The following is a 22,935-nucleotide window of genomic DNA, read 5'->3' as shown; positions in this document are numbered from 1 at the left end:
TGAGCTAGCACAACTTGATAGCATTGACGCTTCAATGATTTCAAGCTTAAACTTGAAATGTAAAGCTTGAGTCGTGTTTCAAGCTTCAGGTTCCCAAGTCAAGTCGAGTTTGAGCTTGACAACGTGTCAGCTAGACTTGACTCGATTACACCCCTGTCCCCTCGTCTCAACTACGACATTTTTATCCATCATTCTTTTTAACGGGAAATTAACCTTCTCTACTCCTTTACTACCCTATGCGAGTGATCGAACCCTGAATTTCACCTCAAGAGGCAAAAGGTCTATCAAGTAAGCTGACATCACAATATATGAAAAATGTTAGATCATCAAATTTCGTTAGGTTATATTTTTATACGGGAATAGCTTCTATAAGCCAACATATTCTTAAAGGGCTCCCTATGGTCTTGTCATTTTGCTCTTTCACTTTTCAAAACTGAACTGATACCATCGACACACTCTCATTGATTTTATCATTCTTTACCTTTCTTCAACTTTCGAAATGGAAGGAGGGCAAATGTGGTTATGTGGAGTTGGATTGGTAGCCATTCATTTGATATATTTTTTTAAAAATCTAATAAATGGGTGGATAATAAAATGATAAAGAAATGATAAAAAAGTAAAGATGTATTGTTGGTAGCGATGTGTCAGTTTTAAAAATAATGATGTGGAGCTGAGCTGACAAAATCGAAAGAAGAAACAACACAACAAGCATAGGGAGCCCCCTTAACATCTTAGAATGAATTGATTTTTTCTAAGTTACAATATGATTAGTAGCATAATACAACATAGTATAATGAGACACAATCTAACATATACTCGTTAATAGGAGTACTCTTCATATATTGTGAGTTGTCTGTATAGTCATTTAGTCATATAATATTGTTTAACATAACAGTTCAAAATATACAAAAAGATCATACATCATAGAATGAACTGTTGTCAATACTACGTTTTCTACATAGTACATATACCTTGACAACAAACGTATCCCTCATTAGAGAGACATGGAATGACACCAAAAACACACTTTTAAGAGGCACACCCAACTCCATATCTCTAGGAACAAAGAATACAAAAGTCTAAAAGTTAAAAACATGGAAATTCTTAAACTTTAATTGAGTTTTATCCATTTATAACAAATATTGGAAACATGGTAAATGTTATTTACCACACGTTTTCTTCTATATAAACCATCACCAAGCTACCTCCATTCACCATCAGTCAAGTGAATTCCCTTCTTCACTCATTCTTCATGGCCACCATGAAGCCTTGCTTTGTTTTGGCCTATTTGCTCTTGGTTACTTGTGTAAGTGTTTTCTATTATACACATAATAATGTAGACTTTCATGCATCATCATATATATATAATTTGAATATAACTTATAAATTCCCTTGCATATACGCTCGACATTATGACATACTTTATTGCATATTTGTTCTTGGATACTTATGTTAGTTTTTATAACTTGGTGCATAATGTCGTAATATACTTTTTTTGTACATGATAAACAATTTCTTTAGCATAATTTACGACTTCCAACATATGCAGCACAACTTGATTACGTATTAAATACTTTTTGTTGCATAATGTACTAGCTACCATAATGAATGTTACAATTTACATGAAAATGTGAATCCTTTCCAGTCTAAGAATAGCCTGTTTAGCTTATTACAAGTTGTGTAAGTTTCCTTGTTTGTTAACCTATATCATGCTTCAAGGGTTCGAGTCATGATCTCTGTAGAGTGTAGCTGTGATCAAGGGTACCACAATCATTAATTTTATTTAACAATGGTTAAAAGTTATCAGTAAAAATTTTCTGCCAAAAGTAATTTATTATAGTAATTTTTAAATGCTATATTTGTCTTAATGTTACCCTTTTCTTTTTCCCTTTAATATGTATACATAGTTCCATTTTGTTGCTACTACTAGTAGTAGTACTAATAATTTTAAATTTTTAATTGTGTAACATAGGTGAAGCATGTCAGTTTTGGCGCCCCAATTCTGTTACCTGAACCTTCACCTCCGCGAAGTTTACCATCGCCTAGCATCCCAACACCCACTGTTCCGGGTACGCCATCATGTCCCACTGCAGCTCCACCACTCCCTACACCAAGCCCAGCACCTTCAATACCACCTGCAATTCCACCATCACTGCCTAATCCACCCACCCCTCCCCCTGGGTGCAACACAATAGCTCCATCACCCGCGAGTCCACCTATTTCAATTGGAAATTCACCTACTTCAGTTTCACCCACTGCAGCTCCACCGGTCCCAGCTAGATCCCCCTCAAACTCTCCTATTTCTCAATCACCGACGATCACTCCAGCTAGAGCACCAGCACCATCAGTTAATATACCACTCCCCCTTCCTCCTACTATTTCTCAAACACCTTGCACCACCCCAACTCCACCACCTCCTGTTGCACCAACCCCAACTTCACCGTCTCCTAGTTCACCCCAGATCACTCCACCCAGTGCACCTACACCATCACCGTCTCCTAGTTCGCCACAGATCACTCCACCCAGCGCACCTACACCATTACCACCGTCTGCTCCTACACCAAAACCATCTCCGATAGCACCTGGGATCGCTCCTACATCACCAGTCACACCGCCCACTCCTAAACCATCTCCTATCGCACCTGGAGTCGCTCCACCCACAGCCCCTATAGTACCAAGCAGACCTCCACCATCACCATCTCCTATTGCACCCGGAATCGCTCCTCCCATCGCACCTATACCAACACCAGTCGCACCTGCCATTGCTCCACCATTTCCTCAGCCTCCCATTTCCTCTCCACCACCCACACCATCTTGCAACACTACAACTCCACCATCTCCTAGTTCTCCAAATAACACCCCGCCCATTCCTCAACCACCAGCTACAGCCCCACCACCAGCAAATCCTATCTCACCGACCTCAACTCCACCGCCCAGTCCTTACTCACCCACCTTGACTCCACCACCCAGTCCTTACTCACCCACCTCGACTCCACCACCCAGCCCTTACTCACCCACCTCGACTCCACCACCCAGCCCTTACTCAATCACCTCGACTCCACCACCCAGTCCTTACTCACCCACCTTAACTCCACCACCCGCCAATCCACCAAGTCCTATTTCACCCAATGTCTCTCCACCACCCGTCAATCCACCAAGTCCCATTTCACCCAGTGTCTCTCCACCACCTGCCAATCCACCAAGTCCGATTTCACCCCGTGTCTCTCCACCACCAGCATATCCACCAAGCATCATCTTTCCACCACCTGTCAAACCACCAAGTCCTATTTCACCCAGTGCCTCCCCACCACCAGCATATCCACCCGACATCATCTTTCCACCACCTGTCAAACCACCAAGTCCAATTTCACCCAGTGCCTCTCCACCACCAGCGTATCCACCTGGCATCATCTTTCCACCACCCGTTAATCCACCAAGTCCTATTTCACCCAGTGCCTCTCCACCACCAGCATATCCACCCGGCATCATCTTTCCACCACCCGTCAATCCACCAAGTCCTTACTCACCCAATATTGCTCCATCTAAGCCACCTTGTTACAACACTATTATACAGAACATTAAGCCACCAAGCCCATTAGCAGACATCAAAGGTAACATTTCTTTGGTCCATAAACAATCAAACCTTCAATATTATATCATGAGCTTCAAGAATCACGGCTGATAATTTTTTAATATGTATTTGCAGGATGTTTTTCTTCATGTGGCTTAAGGTGTGAACTACATTCAAACCAAGACAAGTGTCACAGAGCCTGTATGTCATGCTGCCACCAATGCAACTGTGTTCCTCCAGGAAGCGATGGGAGCAACAGAGAAGTTTGTGGCACATGCTACACCGACCTCAAGACTCAAGCTGGTAGACCAATGTGCCCATGAAGACCTACTTAGATAACTTATTAAGGTCAAATAAATAAATTGGTCTTGTCTTTTGATATCTGATTAATGTTGCTTGCGGATTAGCTTACTCTTGCTGTGAACTCTGAAGCATGAGTACTTTTAATGAAATATATATGCTTTCCTAAGAACCATATGTGTGCGTATCCGTAAATCTTGTGCAAGTTATTATAATATTGAACTACTGGTTGTTGGTTAAATATAGCTTCCATATATACAATTAACCATAAGTGTCATAATTCTTACTATTTACGTTAATCAGTCTTAATGCATTATTGCATTTATAGAGAGATTGGAACCAACATATTACTAGATCAAAAATATAATTCTAAGCATAGATGTGATACTATTTTCAGGGACTTATTCTTCTGTGTGTTTTGACCATTGACATTTTGCTTCAGTAATGAAACTACAAGTCTTTTTCCATGGAAAACTTTATGACTTATTAGCATCATTGAGATAAATAAGCTATTTTTTGAGATGCAAAAAAGCTTATTAAGTTGATAAGCTAGTTAAGCTGCTTTGGGGTATTAGGGATTGCATTTATTTGAAATGCAATCAAGTGGTGCTTAAAAGAGTGATTATGCTTGGATAAGCTTATTTTTTTTTGGCTTATTCCTTGTTTTTATTTGGCTTATCTTTGATAATTGCAAAATAAGCCACAAAAATGGGGCGTATCAAAGATCCGCCAAATGTAAATAACCTTGAAAATAAGCTAACCCAAGCACTAAAAAATGCTTATGGTATTTCAGAAACGTAATAAGATATAAAAGAACACATTTCCAAACAACCTTAATTAGCAGACAGGCCAATCAAATTATAAGCTACATTAAGTTCAAAATTTATTATTTAATCACCAAAGAAATAGATTTTAGTATACAAACTATATATATATATATATATCATTTAGGTTCAAAATTAATAACAAATACCCATAAAAATGAAGCAAGTGATGCAAAATCTGACCTAATTAAACGAATCACACCGACGGCGAATCTCACCATTCCGACCAGTCTTCACACCAACCAAACTAAGCTTTTCCATGGCCAAACCAAACGCATTAAAAAACGCCTTCTGATCTTTCGCATACAACTCAACAAATGGCCGAGTTCTCGAATCCATAACCAACGCCCTATCCGATTTCAACACTCCAAGCCCTCTAGGCAGGTTTTGGTAATACACATTATCAAAATTCCTTGGTGTCATCACATCATTAAAAACCGACAAACTCGGATTCCTTTTATAATCCTTACAAGCTGATCTTAACCCATCAGCATACCTTTTATTATAACTCGGGTCAACTTGTATAGACTTACTATAATTATATATATCATTACTAAATTCATTACAATGACTTAACCCAATTGTATGAGCGCCCGATAAGGCGACCATTTCCTGAACTGAAAAGCCTTTTGATCCGAAAAGGCTTATCAGTTCAGAAACCGACATACTCGGTTTTGGTAAGTTTCCATCAACTCTAGACGCTTTAGAAACCAATCCATCTAATCTACCAAGCTTAACATTATAAAAAGGACCACCCATCATAGTGACTAAATTTCGTGTGGCGACATTTAAAATGTCGGCACATGAAACAGTACCTGGGCAGGCTAATTCTAGAGCTGTTTTAGCACGAACAACTATATCAAATCCGTCGCCAGGTAGAGACAGATTGATATCGGCGTCGCGTTCGGCTTTGTTGAAATGTGTGGATGATATAAGTACAGAACCGTCGCAACCTTCGACTAAACAGTCGTGGAATAAAAGACGCAGAGCGGCGGCGGCGGTTGTTGGTGTGGAGATTTGTTTGTTGGTGGTTGTTTCTTGCATGATTTGGTCGAATTTTGGACATGTTTTTTGGTAGTGAGATGTGGTTAGCTGCAGCTGACAGTGGGAATACCATATTAAATATGAGATTGAGAATGTTAGTGTCAGTAATGCTTTGCTAGAAGACACCATTATTATCATAGTTGTTGTTTTATGGGATTTTTTCTAAGAATGGGATGAGAATAGGGGACTGGGTTTTGAGCAGAGGAGGCGCGTGGAAATGACGCGCCGCTTTGGTTTAGACAGAGCAGCACTAATCACGGTGGGAGATGGAAAATGAAAGTTATTGCTGTTTGTTTGTGTGGGGGTGTTTCCTCTCCCTCGCTTCTCGTGTTTTGAGTTATTATTATTGCCAACAAAAATAATACTCGTAGTATAACTTTTTATTTCTTCTTTATATTATCAAATTAAAAGAAACGATATATAACGCGTAATGTATAGAGTATAGTTGCTGACTTGCTGTACTACATAGGAGTATTTTTTTTATAACCATTTTTTTTTTGTTTTTTATATATATAATGACAGTTTTAAGAAAATATTAGTAATACATTATTATGTATTAAAACTCCTCCTTTCTAATAAAAATATTACTTTTACATTATATATATATATGGCTACCATAGCTAAGAGAAAAAAATTATTTTAAAAGTAGATCTTGACCATTGAAAATATAAAGAAAAACAATCTAAGCCCTTGAAATAAAAAGTCAAAGTCATGGTTTTATAAATATAGAAACTTGATCAAATTCCTGCATAGTCTACGTGATTGACCCTTAAACATAAAATTTAGATTCAAATTTTACTAATACATGGAAAGTATATTATGAGTTTATGTTGTCTTGAGTTCATAATTTCGCATTATAGATGGAAATAAAATTTCGGTGAAAGAAAAGAAATAAATTATTCAAAAGTTCATGCTAATCAACTTCACTTTTTATTATTATTAACTACATTGGTGCCCGCACAATGCAGCGGCGGTAACGGCGACGGTGATGGTGTAATTAGTAACGTAAAAGTAATTTTATTGCGGTCGAAGATGTGATGAATTGTTGCGTGAGATATGAAAGGTGGGAGGAGGGGGAAGAATTTGAGTTAGGGTTTTTGCTATGTGTTTCTGCGTGAGAGAGAGATAAAGGTTGAATATTTTTTCAGGGCATTTTAGTCACAATTTATAAAATATAAATAAAGATATATTAAGATGGAGGGTAAATGTATTATTTCAAGTTCTTAAAATTAAGGAGGGGAAGGGGTTTGTTTTATAAAGGAGTATAGATAGTTTTAATAGTAATTGTGTTTTTTAGACAAAGTTTCTTAATGGTAATTACCTAAGTGATGGTGTAATTAGTAACGTAAAAGTAATTTTATTGCGGTCGAAGATGTGATGAATTGTTGCGTGAGATATGAAAGGTGGGAGGAGGGCAAGAATTTGAGTTAGGGTTTTTGTTATGTGTTTTTGCGTGAGAGAGAGATAAAGGTTGAATATTTTTTAAGGGATTTTAGTCACAGTCTATAAAATATATATAAAGATGTATTAAGATGGAGGGTAAATGTATCATTGCGGGTTCTTAAAATTAAGGAGGGGAGGAGGGTTTGTTTTATAAAGGAGTATAGATAGTTTTAATAATAATTGTGTTTTTTACACAAAGTTTCTTAATGGTAATTACCTAAAACTATTAAAAACTTTAAATAAAATTAAGTAGATATATATAACTCGGTTTCGAGTATTCGGTTTTTTATCTCAAGAGGTTTTCCATGAGTAGTGGTTGGAAACTCAGCAAATCATTGATTAAAATTGTCTTCAATACGTCTGAATCGAAACTAACATTACAAATATATAAATGCCCAATCTTCATTAATATCACATTTAAGTCTAAGAATGACAAAAATACATGCATCTGATGGAGAATGTGTTACTCGAACTCATTTTAATAGGGGAATCTTTGAGTTGACCGAAGGATGGGTACGGGTATAAAGATGTAAATTCATTCCCCGACGAAGATGGAGACAGAGATGGAAAACCATAGATCCCCGATCTCCATACCCAAACCCGAATAAACTATATATTTTTAATAAAATCACATTATGTTGTTTAAATTTATTAGAATCACTTAAGTATAAAACTTGTTTATTTAAAACTTTTTATGTATGACACTTTATATATCATTTATATAATTTTTTTAATATGGAATTTAACGTAAGATTATTTTATCTATACTACTATATAAAAATTATATACCCCATGTTGAAAAATTTACATTTTTGGGACATGCGAAATTATATATATATATATATATATATTGTTGGTAGAACATAGAGAAAAAAATCATTGTAAAAGTAAATCTTGACCATCGAAAATAGCTAACTAATCAATCCTAGCCATTCAAATTATAAGTCTATAAACATGGTAACTTTCAAATTAGATTAAATACAACAGTTCAACTAACGAAAGGGACACGACAAAACATTTATAAAGTTTAAAAGTCAAATTACAAATAAGGTAAGTCTTAAATTATATTAACAATGCAACTATATAAAGACATGGCATTTCTTATTAACCTTTGTCAAAATTCCTAATTAATACTTTCTATCTTTATAAATAAGTGAAAGATATTTTCCATAACATTATAAATACCAAAAACTTTTTCTTCTCATTTCAAATCATTATATTAATTTTCTAGCAACAACATGAAGATCGAATGTTTATGTATTTTTAATTTCACATTCATCATAAGATATTATTGTATTATATATTTATAAATATGTTGTTATTCATGTATTTTTATAGGACTTTAAAAACATTAAACACTTCAATACTGACAAGAAAAATGAAGTTTCATTTCACTTGAATGACGACATCGACTTGGAGGAGGACCTCACCTTTTCAAGTAATGAGGATTCGAAAAAAGAAAGCGATGATTCATTGACAAGGAAGCGAAAGCGTGAGGCAAACTTGGAAGCAATGAAATCGCACGAGGTTATCGATGTTTTAAGATGTTAATTTTATATATATTCCACGTTTCATTTATTTTATACATTTGTTGTTTTGTTTGTAGCCTCATTTAATTACAAGGCCACATTTACAATCGAACCCATGACTTTTGTCTTTAGAGACAAAGGCTCCAGCTACTGACCCAACCCAGTTGGTTCATAAGGAAAAAAAATGATTGTTTTTTCTAAACATACAAATTCATACAAGTTGCCTAGAAGTACTTCATAGTGGACTATTCGTTTATTAGTTTGGAGTATTACGAGAAGACAAACTAATTATCATGTATAAATATTTAACAAATCACACTTTATTAATCACAATTTGACCACCTGTAATAATCACACGGATTGTTATTACAGATAGTTTATGCTAACTAAAAAAATTTCCATGCTGAAGTTTATAGCTAAATGAGAAAAACAATAAATGTTTAAAAAGAAAATGAGGATAAAAAATGGGTATTCTGGTGAAAGAAAAGAAATAAAGAATCAAATGTTCATGCTAATTGGTACTAATAGTCACCTCAATTTATTTGGTGTTAGTGCCTTGCCGTGATACATCTATCATCTCAATTAAAAAAAAAATATCAACCATAGATCCATGTTAAATTCAATTATAAAAAAAAAATTTCTTTCTGAAAAGCTAATGCTACATCATTCTATTTTATCCCAAGAATTTCCTCAAATGTCTATATCAGTCTTTCAAAATCTTTTATGTTATTTTAAAGATCTTGATTGATATCAAACTTGCATTCAATATTCATATAACATAAAACTTTGGATTTTGATAATATAAGTAGGTACAAAATAAAAGATATTAAAATCGGCAACTAATGATAGATTAAATCAATTCCATTTATTAATTGATACTATGCTATATAGTAACTGATAATAAAGTCAATAGGTTCGGGTAAATGGTTTTGGGTTGGCGGATAAAAATTTTCAAACCTAACCCAACACACTAGAAGTTACTTATGAAAACGGATGAACGTAATAACGGTTCACTTCACCAAATGTCGACTTAAAATTTATAATGCACGGGTAAATAACTTTACATAGAACAACTACTAGAATAAATATATAAATATAACTATAATATAATTATAACGAGTTTAGGCTAATGGGTTCGGGATGGTGGGTTAAAAATCACAACCAAGATCTACGAGCCCGTCAACCCGAAGCCAACAACCAACCCAAAAGAAATCGAGTTGGCAAGTTAAATAAGTTGGTGGGTTGATTTCAAGGCACATGGGTCGGTGGGTTGGCAGGTTGACGGGTTAAATAGTTTGGTGGGTTGATTTAGATAATATGAGTTAGTGGATTAACGGGTTGATTTCACTAAAAATAGGTTGTAGGTTGTGAGATCAAATGAGTAGGTAAGTCAACCTATTAAACTTGGGTTAGGGGTTGATCTTTTAACCAAAAATGTCAACTCGACCCAACCCAAAAAACTCAAGTTGACAGTTTAACATATCAGAATTCAAAACCCTAACCAAATTTTTAGGTCGATTTCAAGTCGAACTTCGGATAAGGTCGAGTATTGACAATTTTAATACTTATCAAACCGACTGTATATATTTTACATCAAAAAGTATACAAGATTTAAGACTTTATTTTAACATACACTCGATTTAATACAATTTTGTATTTTGGGGTAAAAGTTCTAAGGTTTATTTGATAACCCGGTCACCGACCGGGTATTAATCTAGTTTTATATTGTTTCAGAGTAAGTGTCCGTTATAACATCAGAAATCAACTTGATCATCTTATTTTTGATATCAACTTTTGCTAAATTAATTTCTAAGAGTTTATGAAAAGATAAGGACGATGATATAATCTTGTCATTATACTCATAATACACAAGGTATCGTAAGGGGTAAGGGTGTAGTGCCAATAGTTTGACAAATTTTGAACCAATAAAAAGTTGACATGTGTCCAAGCAATTTTTTGCCAATGACTAGCCAATCCTTGACAAAACTAAGGGTGTGGTAGTATTTTTTTTGCCAAAACTTACCACGTAAAAAGACAAAACAAATACAAACAAAAAAAAATGGGAATCTTCTTCTATAAAATCTTGCCAATTCTTTGCCACCATCGGCCAAAACTAGCCGATTCTACTTGCCAATGGTTTTTGCCAAAACTTACCAATACATATGGTATAGGTTGCCAAACTTGCCAAAATCACTTGCCGATTCTTTTTTGCCGACTACACCTCTGCCCCTAATGGCATATCTTTTTTTCGAGTAAACATTCATTTTTAAAAAATGGTTTTGATACTTAACTATCTAAACTTTCTCTAAACTTTTGTGTTGCTAACTGCTAAGTAATGTCTAAACGACACGTTGTGGTTTATCTCTTTTCTTTACTACAAATACATCAATTAGGCGTAGCAAGTATTCTTCTTGCACAATTAATTGAATAAAATTGCTTTTGATTTCTTTGTGTCTCCAAAAACAAGTCGCGCAATGAATTTAACTTGCTATTGGTCCTTTTATTTTTAAAAATGACTCTCGTTCCGTATCTCTAAAATGACCGACCATGTTACATACTTGCATGAGAGGGATCATCTTTTTAAAAACAGCTTTGCATGTTAATATATTTAATTATTTACATTGCATCAAACAATGAATGGTTTCACCCTCGATAGACCCTCTTGATCATATCATATATGACGTATACTTGAGATTTTTATTTTAAGATTCTCAAATGACAACTACTTTCAAAGTTGAAAAATCAAATATTCCCTTTTTCATAACTTAGAGAAATTGACAAAGTTCCTCGTCTTTGTGAAAACCCTAAGTAAATATATGTAATTAAGAGCTAACTTTAAACGAAGACAAGCAGCTGCACTAAACTTATAAAAAAACAACAGCCATCATTATCATATATACAAATTTTTTAAGGAAATTTCCATGCTTGGAAACTACTATATAAATCAACTTTGTAGCTTTCTTTACAAACAACAACATGATGATTTAAAACTCAAATCACTACTTAACTTTTCACCATAAAAAGTACGCGAATGAATGCGGAGTGGGACACAGGATATGCCAGAAAGGTTTGTGTTGGATGGGTCATAATTTTCAATGGCATGTTTCGATTATCAGACCATATTGGCATGTTAGTGGACCCCTATCCTTGTTCAATTCTTTTTCAAAAATAGTTGATGGCTACATGTGTCACTATATAAACACCATTTCGGTGCCTAATATTCCTCACATATATATGTGGAATAAAACCATATGTGCACACGATATAAAAGCCACAAAAATATTCCCTAATACTTGAACTAGCTAATTAACCCGGATTTATAAATATATTATGAGAAAATTATTTAAATGATGAAAATTAAAAAACCATGTATAATATATTAGAGTTTTGGAAAGAAAATAAAAAATTTTGTTAAAAAAAATAACATCATAAAATAACAAAAATAAAAATGAAATAAATTTTAAAAAAGAAAATATTTGTGAGATCATAAATAAATTAAATAAAAAAAAAACTAAGCTTTAAGAAAAATTTTGAAAATAACAATAAACAAGTTTTATTAAATGATGTCACCAATGTTCTTTTATTTAGAATAAAGATAAAGAATTCTTACAAAGCTACACTGTCATTTAATACGAGTACCTTTTAGGGGGCGTATAATCATTCGCATACACTGTTAAAAATTATTCTGAAACCAACATTTTCGGAAATTCATTGTATATTATTATAATAGTTGGTTTTTTTGTTAATGTAATGATCAGATCACACCCAAAGTGACAATGATTTGATATCATATGAACATACAAAATTATACATGTAATCAATACTTGTGTACCAAAAAAGGGGCGCACCTACCTAAACTACATATTGGCTGTTGATTCTTTGATTTCTTCCATAGAAATGACCTGCATTCATTGAGGAGGGAGAGGTTGTACGATTTGGTAAGATATCCAAACAGAAAAAGTTAACACAAACAGAGGTATAACTTAAACACATCGATATTATTACAGAGCAATTTAGGTTCACAACGAATTATAATAACTTCTTACTATGAATTAAAACTTTTGAGTATACACCCTAGGTTAACTTCGTTTACACATGGATTCCACTCTTTTTCTTTCCTGGCCTTCACCTTTAATCTTTCCTAGGTCTTAATCTCCTTCTCAGGTATGTTTAGGCTTATGAGTTTTAGTCATATGTATAAGTTTTGTTACTATAATTATATGTATTACATATACACTTTGGACAGCTTTAGCTAACCTTTTAATCCAGACTCATTTAACCGATTTAAGATGGAAACATATTCCAAATAAACACACAATAATAGATGGGTCAAAATAGCTACTACTTCTACTCAAAGTACGCAGAACCCTAGATGGTTTTATCAAATACAGAGGGGTCATTATTCAAATATATAGTGCCTTCTGAAAATGAATTATTCTAATACAATGTTTTCAGTAGACACATTAATAATTTAATTAGTTTAGCTTTTCAAAAAAATGGACAAACAAAAGTGGTGGCAGATATAGCAACCCAACCCGTATTGATTTGTTACCCAAATTGCCCAACCGCCCACCTGTTCTGCCACCAATAGTACCAGTTACTGACTCGTAAAATATTGAAACATTGACCTCTAAGTTACATTCAAGCAAGAGTTATTCAAGTAGAATCACTTGTTCTAATTGACATTCTATAATCACGGAGATATTGACTTGAAACTGTTGTGCCTTTATGAATTCTAGATATGTTAAAAGAGAGAGTATTACCTGCTCGTCACCAGCAAAATCATTATCAGGAGTGAGGAAAAGCATGCAGTGGCACTCCTTTCTGAGAAACAAAAAAGAAATAATTTCGATCAGCTATAGTGCTATACGAATAGAAAGTTTATGGCTGCTAAACGCAATAAAAAAAATCTGGCACACACATTTCTTGTAACAATACTATTCTCGATATCATAACATGATTTTGAATATTACTATGTTGCGACGATATATCTTTCGAACTTTACAAGTGGAGCTTGCATAGGTTAATAAACTACTATAATACTAAGCAGAAAACGGGTTCATTGTATTCAGAAAAAAAGATTCAAGATCTAAGTAGATGTGAGGCAAAGATTATGATTTATGAGACAGAATTATGTCAAAGTATTGCAGAATGCAGCTACAGTAGCAATACAACGGAGAGCTTCCCGTATGTGTTCTTATTATCTGCAAGATTTGAGTGTGGTTTGAGAATTTAGACTAAGGTAGGAGAAGTGAAGAATGATGAAGCACCGTCGATATCTCCTTAGTATTCTCATTGCACAGACATCAGAAATGTTCAGCTGGATGGGTAATGAGATGTGTAAGGTCACAGTGGTACTAGATTTTGGTTGTATAGAAAACGCAGAACTGGGTGTGCTTATTGGGTTCATTCGGATTTTAGATGACTTATAGTTGGTAATTCATTGTGTTGTACAACGTTGAGATGTAAGAATGAAGGTATGAGATTAAAAGTAGAATAAAACAAATAAAAAGCTCAAATATCAACAGCTATATAGCTCTATTAATGACAAAACAATAACTAGAAGGTCATTAGAGAACTAAATAATATCTAATGAGACTTCAAGTTTACCTTTCTCTCATGGGAACACAGGGGCAATTCCAAAAGCCTTGTGTTGCCTCTGCTGCTTTGTCATCATAGTGCCTGTTTTACAAACCAAATCTTATAATATGTGATCTATATAGTGATGTACACGAACTCTTTGCTGTAATGATAAATTTAACATATTCTTTGGAGATAAATGAGCAAGGATTGCACATGTACCTGCAAGGGCAAAGTGGCGCACCCAAGGAATCTTTGTGGTCAGCTAGTCCCTGTATCAATAATTAATTAGCAGACACATTAACTTTATAATCAAACTTAAGATGTAATGGTTCTCTTCCTAGTGTTATACTATCAGCTCTAGAGACTTTTACAACCTCCAATCACTATCAAGATTCAAAACCTAAACCAAATAGGCACATAACTGAACAGAGAACCACAACGAGTTTTATAGACATGTTTGTGAGCTAAATATACTGATTTATTCCTCTACGTGCTCCAAAAGAAAGATACAGAACATATAACAATTACTAATCCTTGTGGTTAGATGAAGATCATGGAGAGATGTTACTAACTTCTACATTGGCAGGAGCCCTCACCTATAACAATTACTCCTAATATTGGACTGCTTTTTAAGCCAAGTCTCGCAAAATATAAAAACAGACTTATAACTTATTGCAAAAGGACTAATTTGTCTCATAAGTAACACACATTAGGAAGATACAATGATAATACTTTCAGCATATTTAGTAGAGAGTATATAACCGCTTCCATGAAAGTTCTAACTTCTAACTATACCAACCATTTTTGATATTTAACAGCATATAATCATTTCACGGTTTAACCCTTTGTTTTCATGTCGTATTACAGTTTAAGTTGCATTTATAAGGAACTTCAAGCTACTTCAACACTCAACAGCAAACTAGGAGGCCTGATAAAGGAGCTCTGTAAAAACGTATGCATAACAATTCAATTTAAAAAAAGACGAGTATGTAAAGGAAATGATAAGTCCATGACATATATTGACCATCATTTGTTGAGCTACATTTCCACTATACTCGCCATTTCCTTATACTTTCGCATGAAAAAAAAAGAGTCTCACTGTATTTAGGAAAGTGTGGTACCTTGATAACTACAGAAGTAACACTCTTGTCAACACAGAAATATGTGCCAGATTTACGAGCATACTGCTCTGAAAATTTCCTCATAATCTCGACAGATTTATCTGATGGTTCAGCTGAAAAAATCAATCAAAGATAAACAAGCTTAGCAACAAGCATTCAATCAACAAAAGTATGACTAGTAGATTAGTTACTTCTGTAACAGTGTAGCCTAATGCGCTACCTTTTTAATACAATAAATAACTAAGCTTGGCAGTGCTAACCTTTTGTCCATATCGAAAACAATGAAATTTTGAAAATCACCAGAAGGACTAACTTGAGGTATATATCACTCCACACTTGTAGTTAACTATATCTATAAAAATTTGTGTTCGAATATGTAATATAAACTATGAGTAGCGATCCACGTGAGCAAAATCAGCAAATTAAGGATAATGTTAGCATCATTCATTTACACATATAAGGCCTTAGTAAAACATATTATAGACTTAAAGTATACGTATACCGCCAGATAAATGTACAAATTAGAAATCCTAATGAACTAACTTAGAATTCATATCCACACATGAACACAATTATATCCTGACAAGTAATATATATAATATTCAGCTTAGAAATCATAACTTGAGCTTCTATGTAATATCGAAATCTCGGAACTAAAACGAATGAGGCCAAGCTAGAATTATGAGCATCAATAACTAATAAATTCCAGAAATCATCAAAATACACATAGCTAGGGTTTTGAACAAACAACAAACTTAAATTTTTCGATTACGAGCACGTGTAGGTTTTACCACTTTACCTTTGGCAATGACGGAGGCTCGACGGAAACGGAAGTTCGTCGGAGGTGAGGAAACGCCGAAAGAGACCGCGGCGTAGGACGTCGTTGCCGGTAGAGCTCTAATCGTGTTCATAATGTTACTAATTTAGAAATGGATTAAAAGTATCTGGAATTGAAGAAAGGAGGGAAGGTAGTGATCATCGACAGTGAAGTAGTATATATATATACAGACAGTGTATGTATATCTGATGATATGATGATTTGGCTCAACTGTAAAAAAGATATTTTTTGATTTGGAAATAGAGAGAGAAGAGGTGCACCACTCGTTGTAATATAAAATTATCCATTCTTCTGGGAGCCAATTTTGTACGAGTATCATTTTGTCTTTATGATCTGATGGCTTTGGGCTTTCATTTTAGGCTTTTAGCCCAAAATTAATTTGGAGGACTTGAATCTTGTATTAGGCTTTGGGATTGTTTTCCCAAAACAAAACTTATGAATGTAAATTGTGTTGCTTGCTTAAAATAAGCATTTTTATCGTGTAATGTAGGTGTGTGGATATTGATTTATCATGATTCGATTCATTAGAGATTCAACTTAAATGGATTATGATCCAATCCATGATCCAACGTAATGGATCGTGATCTGATTCATATCCAAATAATTTTAAATGGATAGATCATCATCATGATCGATTCAATAAATTTTTTTAATAATTTTATTTTTTATTTTTAGGTGCTTGAAATTTTACTCTACAGAAACTAAGGAGACGTTTAATTGGAGGAAACCTTTCATGCCCCTGTCACCCGTGCCCCCAGTTACTTCGTCTTAGTCACCCTTGCTCCCAGCACGTGACCCCGGTCAATGGTGCCCTCAGTGACCTGTGCCCCCGGTCATTGGTGCCCATCAGTCAATGGTGCCCCAGATAACCTATGCCCATGGTCAATGGTGTCCTCAATCAATGGTGCCGGTGACCCGTGTCCCCGGTCACGGGTGTCCCCGTTTGTATTAGGTTTTGGGATTGTTTTCACAAAACAAAACTAATGTAACTTGTGTTACTTGTTTAAAATAAGCATTTTTATGGTGTAAATACTCTAATGTAGTAACATTTCAGTTGCATGTATTTTCAAATGGATAAGTATCTTGGAATGTAACAAACTTTGGACGAATATCTATAGTAAAAAATAACTAAAGTTTGTGTATTTTATGTAAACAACTTTAAAAAATATTTATTGTTTGTAAGAAAACATACGTGACAACCATATAGAGGTGTCACTTGTCTGATTTTAATTGGTTTACATACAATAAACATTATTTTCGAATTGTTTACATACAATACACACAACTTTAGTTATTTCCTACTATAGACATTCATTCAAAGTTTGTTACATTCCAAGATATTTATCCCATTTTCAGATGTACTTGAGAAAATGCATCAAGGTTATTAAGTCCACCAAGAATATCAATATATATGATCATTTATTCTGATCATTGCTCATTTTGTTCTTTAATTTCTTACAAGCACATAGATAATTTTGCAACAAACTAAGACTACATTAGCTATTTAACCATTAAGGTATTAATAACCTTGTAGTCAACAAGATCGGTTGATAAGCTTATTAATCATGCTTAAACATGTAAGAGCATTTTATACAACGTAAAATCTCCACGCACAAAAAATAAAATAAAATGTAGATTGACGGGGACATCTTTGACTCTAGATGTCTTTTTGGCACTATTTATTATCTACCTCACAAAGAATAGCTCCAGACAACTTACCCAACGGCTAGCACCATGGGGCAAGCTAGACGTAGGTCTTGAACTCCAAGACTTCCCTCATCTTTGCAAGAATGAGTAACCAATTAACTACTAAAAATGGTCAAAATGATTTAGATTTACATAAGGCCTTGGTATCCAATAAAAATGAAAGATCTTCAGCTCATATATTCATAATCAATAGAAAAGGGAGTTGAACAGACTACTTCACTCTCTTTGACTGCTATACTGCAATCCGCACACCTAATTGTTGAATTGAGTTCTGGAGATATTCAGCTTAACTACAACTTTGCAGTCACTTGGTTTGTGCTCCATTAGTTTGGTTAGTATCCTGTGTAGGAGCAGCGCCTCAACCCCAGCATACGACTTCATTTGGTTCTTGAGTGATGAAAATTGTACTCTTGCTTCCTGCAAGTAAATTAGGAGTGCCAAGTTTAGTGGGAGCTACTAATTTATATGATAAAGCTATGAAGTTGTGGTGCAAACCTCTAATTCTAAAACCACTTCTTGCGCTGAACTCCCTCTGGCTAGGCCTTTGTATTCAAAATGGCAAGGGGGTGTTTTTGGAAGTGAGTTTAATTGTTTTAGTCACTCCAGTGACAATATTGCTTCTCCCTGAAATATAATGGTGGTATTAACAACTACAACCAATGGTTCCACACCCAATAGTACATTTTCAATTGCAAGTCGTGTAGAAACTTACTGTGCTTAGAAATTTCCAGAACCAGATCAAGTAAGAACATCATTATCATGCTTTGCTACTTGCCAAAGGGACGCTGGACATATGCTTAGAAAGCGTCGCATCCAACTTCTCTCCTATTAATGTGATCCATGCCTGCACATGTAAAGATAGATGATTAAAAGGTGACAGTGACTTGAGTAGAAGTAAAACAAATTATTCGATGATAACCATTACATAAAACCTACCATCCACATCCTTGCTAGAATGTTATATGAAAATTGCAGATTTCTCTTATATGAAAAGTTTACATGTGATTTCACTTGCCAAATATAATCATTACAACTAATGCGAAACAGATGCACAGATCCACAAGCAGGTTGTTTCATATATTCGACAAATAGCCGTACATTTTCATTAAACTTTGTGCCAAGCAAATATTCAAGAAACTGTGAATGGCATGTTTCAAAGGGATTTCAGGGGTGGAAAACAATAGCAGGCTTCGTGTATCATAAAAGGTGAATGCACACCTGATCAGATGTTGTGAAGCCACGGATGGTGTCACCCCCAAGTATTGCGATTCCTCTATCTCCAAGCGGTTGCAAGATGACGGCCTGCAATTAATATGCAGATGTAATGCTAGAAAGATGGAATCGATTTACATATGCCCTAGTTAAGTTTTCACATCCTAGCAGAAAACTACAATCATATAGAGCAAAATGAGTGATCACTCTCCCATTCTGAAGCCTTGATACAATATGCCAAGTCATTCATTTTTTGGTATTAAATCATGTATAAGATATCCAACCAAAGTAAAGTACCTGTGTATTTGATGGGAGAAATGGCAACTCAGATTTTCCAGGATAAAGAGATAAGTTTGCCAAGTAGCTCTCTGTTAAAATTGTTAAACCCTTCAGAGCAGTCTTATAATGAAAGAATCATACTTTATAGGGAAAAAAATTAGAATTTAGAATCATTATGTGCGGCTTACGTGTTCCAGATTTAATAAGACTTTGATAGATTGATCCTTGCATCAACTTATCCGAATCCACCATCACTGGCTCACCGTCATTAGAGGAAGATACAGAAGCATATCCAATTTGGAGAATGCAAATGCCATCATATACGATAACTAGAGACCTGCTGCATGTCACCGTTGATAGTGATTCCCATGCCCTGAGAAAAGCATATGATATTGTGGCTGATGCATCATTTTAACAGACTTATATGGCATTTAATTATTTTCCTTACCATTTTAACTCAGAAGCTACACGACTTGAAATATCAGAATGCATTCTTTCACACTCCACACCTCGGGGTGGCACCTATATTAAAAAACTACAGTCAAGATTGATATTTGAGGTACACATTGTGAGTTAGAAAGCTTACCACCGATATGGTTTTAGGGCGTATGGATAGCCAAACCAGACCAGCTAGAATATTAGTTACTGCCAACCCAATTGTAAGTAGATCAGCTCTGGACTGAGAACTGCATAACGAAATTTTTTGAGCAAGCAGGCAATAGTACGCCGATAAACCAAAGAAATGTAGACGAATAATTTACCTAGAGGCATCAGCAACGGGAGCGATGCCAAAAAGAGTCCTATTAAACAAAACACCCAAAAGAGATATCCCTCCTACATATATTGGTAACCTCCTAACAAAATCATCATTCTTCGATACCCAATCCGCAATCGATTCCCTCGTCTTTGGGCTATTAGAGAACACTCCTTTTTTATAACCACTACCTCCCTTCTATTTCAATCATTCCATCATGAAAACCAACTACTATAATTTAATCACAACAGATATAGATACACACACACACACACATATATGTATATAATATTATAAAGAGAGTAGAGAGAGAGAGGAAACTATGAAACCTGCAAACTGGCTGAAACCTTAACGAATTGCCGGGAACAGGGGAGACGGTGACCGGATGGGATACGAAGTGGCACCCCTGAACAAACAAATTCCCCCGGTTCCATAATTTTTATTGTTATTAATATTGGAACAAATGGAAGAAATAATTTCCAGGAGCTTACTTTTGGCGATTATGGCTTGACGGAAATGGAGGTTCGTCGGAGGTGAGGAAACACTGAAACCATACGACGTCGTTGCCTGCAGCATAGCGGTCATGATAGAGTATTATTTTAGTCAACTAGAAGTGTAAAAATAAGCACCACTCGTTGTGCTATGAAGTTGCTCAATCTGCGAGAGCCATTTTTTTAGCCTGATAATAGTTTTGATTTAAGGGGGTGATTTGTACGAGTGAATCATAAAGAATATAATTGTGATGAAGAATGGAAATGATGTGAATGAGAATGGACTTAAAAAAAGGATTTTAATTCAACTGTTTGGTATAAAATTTGAGAATGAAAAATAGACAAACATTTCTTACTCCTCCTTTAAATAACCAGTCAATATACCATGATATAATTTTGGTCAATAAAAATAAATGAAAAGTAGTTAAATAAATCAACAATCTTTGTACTCGTGAATCCATATATAATCATGGCTGATGTGTTTTCTCATTTTCGGTTAAATTTTCATAATTTTTTATTAGTCAAACTTGCCAGATTTATATATATATTTTCTAATAGTAGATCGGGTGCTCAATTGAAGGTAAAAAAGAAAAAATTATTGGAAGAAGACATACATGATAAAACTTACCTCACTTGATGATTTGCAAAGATCAACCATAGAAAATGATGTTGGGGATTCTAAAAAGATAATTGATATGGCTGTAATACATAAGAAAAATATGGAAACCTTTTTGGGGAAGTGATTGAATGTGCAATTACATACTGACACCTATTATACCTACTCATTTTTTTCATTCACATATTACTAAAAAGTGAGAAACACTCCTTTGAAAATTTTCATTCACCGTCATTCTTTACTTATTTTAGAGAATGAATACTAAGGAAAGAGAATTCAACAGTGCAGTGATATTTCCTTTCTTTTGGTAAAACAAACAAGGTAAACAATTCTCTTTCCTTTTCTTCCTTTCCCATTCCATCATACCAAACACCCCCTAAATATCTTTCGAATTTTAGCATCATGTTTCATTTTTGGATTGAAATAATCTAAAAGCCAGAACCCAACTTTATTGTGATGCATACAACACATTCTGCAGAGTGAGTTCTTTTCCAGAAGTCATCTTCAAGATCACATTACCCTCGCCTTTCACATCAGCAGTGGCGGAGTTTCCCATAAAGAGCTTTTCACCATTAGTGACCTCCTTGAAGGTGTTGAACAGATTCTTATCAGAGCAGACGTGGCGGGTGGCACCAGTATCAACCCACCATTCCTTGGTATTAGAACCAACCAAGTTAACTTCAGAGATCATCACAGTGAGATCAGAGACCATAGCTACCAGATTATCCACATCAACCATGTTAGCTTGGCGAGTATTCTCTCTTTTGGGTTGCTTGCATTCATTTGCCCTATGACCAGGCTTGTCACAATTGTAGCAAGTGCCTTGGAATTTCTTTTTCACAATTCCACCTTTGGCTCCAAGATTTGGACCTTTCCCTTTGCCTTTCCTCTCTATCCATCCCTTGCCTTTGTTACCACGTGAAGATTGACCACTTTCAACAACATTAGCCTTTGCTGAGTTTGGGACATAGCTTTGCTTTTGAGCAATTTTGTTGTCTTCTTCAATACGAAGATGAACAACGAGATCTTCAATGGTCATCTCCTTTCTCTTATGCTTGAGATAATTTTTGAAATCAATCCAACTTGGTGGCAGTTTCTCTATCATGCAAGCAACTTGGAATGTCTCGCTCAGTGTCATTCCTTCAGTATGAATTTCATGGAGCATAATCTGCAAATCTTGAATTTGACTCATGACAGTTTTTGAAACAACCATCTTGAAATCCAAGAATTTAGCCACCACAAATTTCTTGGTGCCAGCATCCTCTGTTTTATACTTTCGCTCTAACGACTCCCATAATTCTTTGGCAGTCTTAATTTTGCAATAAACATTATAGAGCGAGTCAACCAAGCCATTCAAGACATAGTTGCGGCACAAAAATTCAGAATGATTCCAAGCTTGAATCGCGCTCACAGTTTGAGCATCCATCTCCCCTTCAGAGACTTGGGGAGCGGTTTCAGTCAGGAACCTCGCAAGGTTCAACGTTGTCAAGTAAAAGAACATCTTTTGTTGCCAACGTTTGAAGTTTCCACCATCAAATTTTGGAGGCTTTTCAGCTTTTCAGCCTGAGTAGGCAATGGTGGAACCATCATGGAGGTAACAGAGACAGCAGATGTCATAATCGC

At 35.0% G+C, this 22,935-nt stretch overlaps 4 protein-coding genes across 5 annotated transcripts; 1 reads left to right on the top strand and 3 right to left on the bottom strand.

Moving 5' to 3' along the window:
- Positions 1-2,079: 2,079 nt before the first annotated feature.
- Positions 2,080-4,101, top strand: LOC122610741 (proline-rich extensin-like protein EPR1). Its single transcript, XM_043783703.1, has 3 exons — positions 2,080-2,137; positions 2,196-3,611; positions 3,707-4,101. Exons 1-3 carry the CDS (start codon positions 2,080-2,082, stop codon positions 3,892-3,894), a joined length of 1,662 nt encoding a protein of 553 aa, XP_043639638.1. The 3' UTR covers positions 3,895-4,101.
- A 590-nt stretch (positions 4,102-4,691) lies between these two features.
- On the bottom strand, positions 4,692-6,115 carry LOC122578941 (peroxidase 63-like). The gene has a single exon (XM_043751000.1). It carries the CDS (start codon positions 5,875-5,877, stop codon positions 4,879-4,881), a length of 999 nt encoding a protein of 332 aa, XP_043606935.1. The 5' UTR covers positions 5,878-6,115; the 3' UTR covers positions 4,692-4,878.
- A 6,293-nt stretch (positions 6,116-12,408) lies between these two features.
- LOC122578421 (ferredoxin-thioredoxin reductase catalytic chain, chloroplastic) lies at positions 12,409-16,496 on the bottom strand. Its single transcript, XM_043750380.1, has 6 exons — positions 16,215-16,496; positions 15,416-15,528; positions 14,514-14,563; positions 14,322-14,393; positions 13,475-13,535; positions 12,409-12,613 (listed from the first exon to the last, which is right to left on the bottom strand). Exons 1-6 carry the CDS (start codon positions 16,324-16,326, stop codon positions 12,569-12,571), a joined length of 453 nt encoding a protein of 150 aa, XP_043606315.1. The 5' UTR covers positions 16,327-16,496; the 3' UTR covers positions 12,409-12,568.
- A 1,304-nt stretch (positions 16,497-17,800) lies between these two features.
- LOC122579085 (protein COFACTOR ASSEMBLY OF COMPLEX C SUBUNIT B CCB4, chloroplastic) lies at positions 17,801-20,887 on the bottom strand. Of its 2 annotated transcripts, none has more exons than XM_043751181.1 (11): positions 20,697-20,887; positions 20,535-20,611; positions 20,213-20,403; positions 20,038-20,137; positions 19,900-19,973; positions 19,640-19,824; positions 19,470-19,540; positions 19,179-19,262; positions 18,673-18,804; positions 18,456-18,584; positions 17,801-18,377 (listed from the first exon to the last, which is right to left on the bottom strand). In XM_043751181.1, exons 1-9 carry the CDS (start codon positions 20,788-20,790, stop codon positions 18,718-18,720), a joined length of 963 nt encoding a protein of 320 aa, XP_043607116.1. In that variant the 5' UTR covers positions 20,791-20,887; the 3' UTR covers positions 17,801-18,377; positions 18,456-18,584; positions 18,673-18,717. The 2 variants fall into 2 exon arrangements, with proteins under 2 accessions (XP_043607116.1, XP_043607117.1); XM_043751182.1 differs by having other exon boundaries at positions 20,213-20,400.
- Between the last annotated feature and the right edge of the window lie 2,048 nt (positions 20,888-22,935).

Source organism: Erigeron canadensis, chromosome 8 (assembly GCF_010389155.1).
Source record: "Erigeron canadensis isolate Cc75 chromosome 8, C_canadensis_v1, whole genome shotgun sequence".
Lineage (NCBI taxonomy): Eukaryota > Viridiplantae > Streptophyta > Magnoliopsida > Asterales > Asteraceae > Erigeron > Erigeron canadensis.
The sequence above is the reverse complement of the archived record's forward strand: the minus strand, read 5'-3'. Positions and strand labels throughout refer to the sequence as shown.